Genomic DNA, 3,270 nt, shown 5'->3' with positions numbered 1-3,270 from the left:
TAAACACATTGCGTATCAGAGTACAAATTTCATAGATTCCAAAATTATTGGAATTAGGTACCAACAGCAACATTGCACATGCTCTTCACATTCTGCAATCAGATACCACATAAAAGAATGCACAGATTTTAGCAGAATCAGATCTCAATACAAGACTTCATCTTTTAGTTCAAACCTTGGACAATTTTCAGCTTAATTTTATAATAAAAAGGTTTACACAAAAGCCCCATGTATTCATATATCAAACAACTATACTTCCAGTTTTTACATATAAGTCAACAAATGTATATATTTCACTATTTAAAAGTTAAATTTTTTATGTGATAAAAAAAGATTGCGACATATTTAAACTCCTCATATTCATTGATGAACTTACGCAAGTCTACACTTTAGATCATACAATAACTGCATAGGATAAGCAAAATGAGAGGCATTACAGTAGCAAAAAAACCCCTTTAGATCCCAACCCTGATTTATCCCTACCAAGTTTCTATCCATAGGACATGAAATTTCAAAATGTAAGGCAATACCCAGCATTTACCTACAAACAATCTGACCATGAACGCGCAATATCAGCGAAAAAGGAATCAACAATGTACATGAAAATTGATCGTCCACGGCTGCTTCAGAATTCACATTAGACAGCTCGTTGTCGACGAAGGATCGAACGGCTCGCTGTGGCAATCCAACGGTCAGCGATGTTGCTCAGGGCCGGGCAATCACCATTCGTTCAAAGGAATAGATCTTCATGGAAGGAGGAGAAGAAGAGCTTGGGGAATCATAAGGGCCCATCCCCGTCGCCTCTTTCTCCCCTTCCAGCTCTTCGTCGAATAAAATCTCTTGTTCACGGCAGCTGTAGCTGCAGAATGCCTTCTCACCCCTGAAAGCCACATTTCAGTACTCAGTTTAATCTAAATCTTAAACGGTATAATGTGATTAATTAAAGATGATAAATTTCAGATAATAATAGCTTCAAATTTGCAGATTTGTGGAACAAAAGATATCAAACCTGTACATATAGATATCTTTGCCTACTTCTAGCTTCTTGTTACAGTGGCAGCAGAAACTCAGGAAATCATTAGAATGAAAGGAAGGTGGAGTCTCCTCCAAGCTCTTAACAATCCAGTGAGAGTCTCCTTCTTCCTCTTCTTGCTTATTCTTCGAACCCATAGACTCAATCAAGAAGTTCTCTAAGATACAGTCTCCAAAAATATGAGTAGTTTTCGGATTAGGTCCGTGCGAGATAATGCAAGTGTAATCCTCTGAAAGCTCAATCTCGCTTGCAGAAAGTGAACCCATGAAGCCATTGATTGAACTGCTCGACATCGGAAGGGAACCAGAGAAGAAATTTGGAGGAGAACAGAGATTTGAGCTTTTTGAATCAGAAACAAAAACATCGGAACTTGGCTTGGGGTTATGATAAATTTGCTGAGCTTTGTCTGCTGTGCAAGATTCAATCTTTTCATAAGAACCGAAGGGGGAAAAGAGAGAGGTCGCCATGTTTGAGCCCAAATTTGTTGGCTTAGGAGTTATTTTGTTCACAATTCTCATCTGTGGTCCTAAAAGAATATTCTTGCTCTCAGGACTACACTGCCCCTTTTCATCACTGAGAGAATCCACCAAGCCAAGCCCAACTCTGCTACAATCCCAGCTTCTTCCCATCGATCTCGGAGATCGAACAAAAGAAGAGCTGAAGTTGGAGAAAAGCCTGTGATCCAATGGAGAAGTGGGGCTCTTCGCAGGATCAGAATCATGTACTCCTTTCCCTGTAAATCCGACGAAGAGGCCGGGAACGTTGAAAAAGGTAGAGCTTCTAATCTTCTCCATCGAATTAGAAGAGAAGCAGGAGTCAGAGGCCAAATTGCTTCTCCTCTTCAACATTACGTCTTCTTTCTGTGTATATATCTGAAAAGATGCAAACTTTGAGCAAATGCAATATCAAAATCACCAAAGATTTCAGATTTCAGGAAAAGGAAAACAAGTCGCTTTAGATTGAGCAATCCTTGAAAAAAAAAAAAAAACGAGACTTTAAAACTCTTGGGCAACATGCATCCTACTTGGGGAGAAACAATAGACGTGCAACTACCTATTAACCTAATGCTCAGCATCTCTGCATTAAATCGGACTCATAAATCATCCACAAACTGCAAAAGATTTGATTTTTTTCCCAATAATTTAAGCGCCCAAGAATTTTTTATTTTTGATATAGGTTAGGATTCGATCTCAATCTCAGAACCTGAAAACAACTTGCGCCGACGCATGATCAAATTTTCCCGGCATCAAGAAGAACAGAAGATCAAATCAATCAGAAAGAAATTGAATCAGTTCTTCACACAAAAACACAAATACCAAAAAGACCAAAAAAGGAAAAAAAACTCGAGTCTCAAGGAAAAAAATGCTTGATAGAAATAAAGAAGACGATTTTGAATTAAATGGAGAGAGAGAGCAGGCCATAAATCATACAAGAGAAATGCCAAGTTAATCGTCTTCTTCTTCCCTAGCTTCTCTTACCCTTTCTCTCTCTATATCTCTCTTCCGCCCACCGCTTCTCTCTCTTAGAGGCCACTCAAATCGAGCTGCTTAAGAGAGACAGGAGTAAAAATAGGTTGACAAAGGTATCGAGCTTACGCGGTACTCTTCTCTCTCTCTCTCCACCTCTCACTGTAGCTCATTAATTTCTCTTTCTATATTTTCCTCTGTTTTATTTCTGCAAGCATCAAAATCAGAGCACAGTGTGGCTTCTGCAATACTTCTCCTCTATTTATGCGGTAAGAAATAAATATATAGTCTGGACAACAAATAAATGGCATCCTATGTATTTTAGGGTGATTTTCAGAATATATCATACTGATAAATTAAATTTATTGCAAAGTATAATATGTTTCAATTTTATGAATATAAAAATTAATAATTTTAATAGCTTATTTATTAATTTTTTAGGGCGTATTTTCATACATTCCACCGAATTTTAAGTATTTACATATCTAATGTCTAAATTTCATTTTTTTTCTTTTATAGCGCCTCAAAGTTTTCATATCACATAAAAATATCACTCATGATATAAAATTTTTTTATATCAAAATAATATAAATATAAATATCAAACTTTAAAGGTTAGATGTGTAAATGTGAATGACTTGTGGGGGGTGTGTATGTAAATTTTCCAAAATAAAATTATTTAAAGCTATTACACTCTCGATGTACTATATTACAATTCTTGTCTATATCAATGATTCTAATGAAACCAAACGTTCCCAATAGCCTAAAAGCA

At 36.5% G+C, this 3,270-nt stretch overlaps 1 protein-coding gene across 2 annotated transcripts; it reads right to left on the bottom strand.

The window, feature by feature from the left end:
• Positions 1 to 342: 342 nt before the first annotated feature.
• LOC110026060 lies at positions 343 to 2,737 on the bottom strand. Of its 2 annotated transcripts, none has more exons than XM_020726835.1 (3): positions 2,464 to 2,737; positions 1,010 to 1,905; positions 343 to 880 (listed from the first exon to the last, which is right to left on the bottom strand). In XM_020726835.1, the coding sequence occupies exons 2-3, from the start codon at positions 1,879 to 1,881 to the stop codon at positions 706 to 708; spliced, it is 1,047 nt and encodes a 348-aa protein (XP_020582494.1). In that variant the 5' UTR covers positions 1,882 to 1,905; positions 2,464 to 2,737; the 3' UTR covers positions 343 to 705. The 2 variants fall into 2 exon arrangements, with proteins under 2 accessions (XP_020582494.1, XP_020582495.1); XM_020726836.1 differs by having other exon boundaries at positions 2,512 to 2,737.
• Positions 2,738 to 3,270: the final 533 nt, after the last annotated feature.

Source organism: Phalaenopsis equestris, unplaced genomic scaffold (assembly GCF_001263595.1).
Source record: "Phalaenopsis equestris unplaced genomic scaffold, ASM126359v1 Scaffold000347, whole genome shotgun sequence".
In the NCBI taxonomy this organism is placed as follows: Eukaryota; Viridiplantae; Streptophyta; class Magnoliopsida; order Asparagales; family Orchidaceae; genus Phalaenopsis; species Phalaenopsis equestris.
Note: the sequence above shows the minus strand (reverse complement) of the source record. Positions and strands in the feature narration are given on the sequence as shown.

Excerpts from the sequence above, each read along its gene's own strand:
- LOC110026060 (XM_020726835.1), bottom strand. The coding sequence starts at position 1,881 with ATGTTGAAGAGGAGAAGCAATTTGGCCTCTGACTCCTGCTTCTCTTCT. Across the intron at positions 881-1,009 it reads AAAGATATCTATATGTACAG|GGGTGAGAAGGCATTCTGCA; the intron begins GTTTGATATCTT and ends TGTGGCTTTCAG.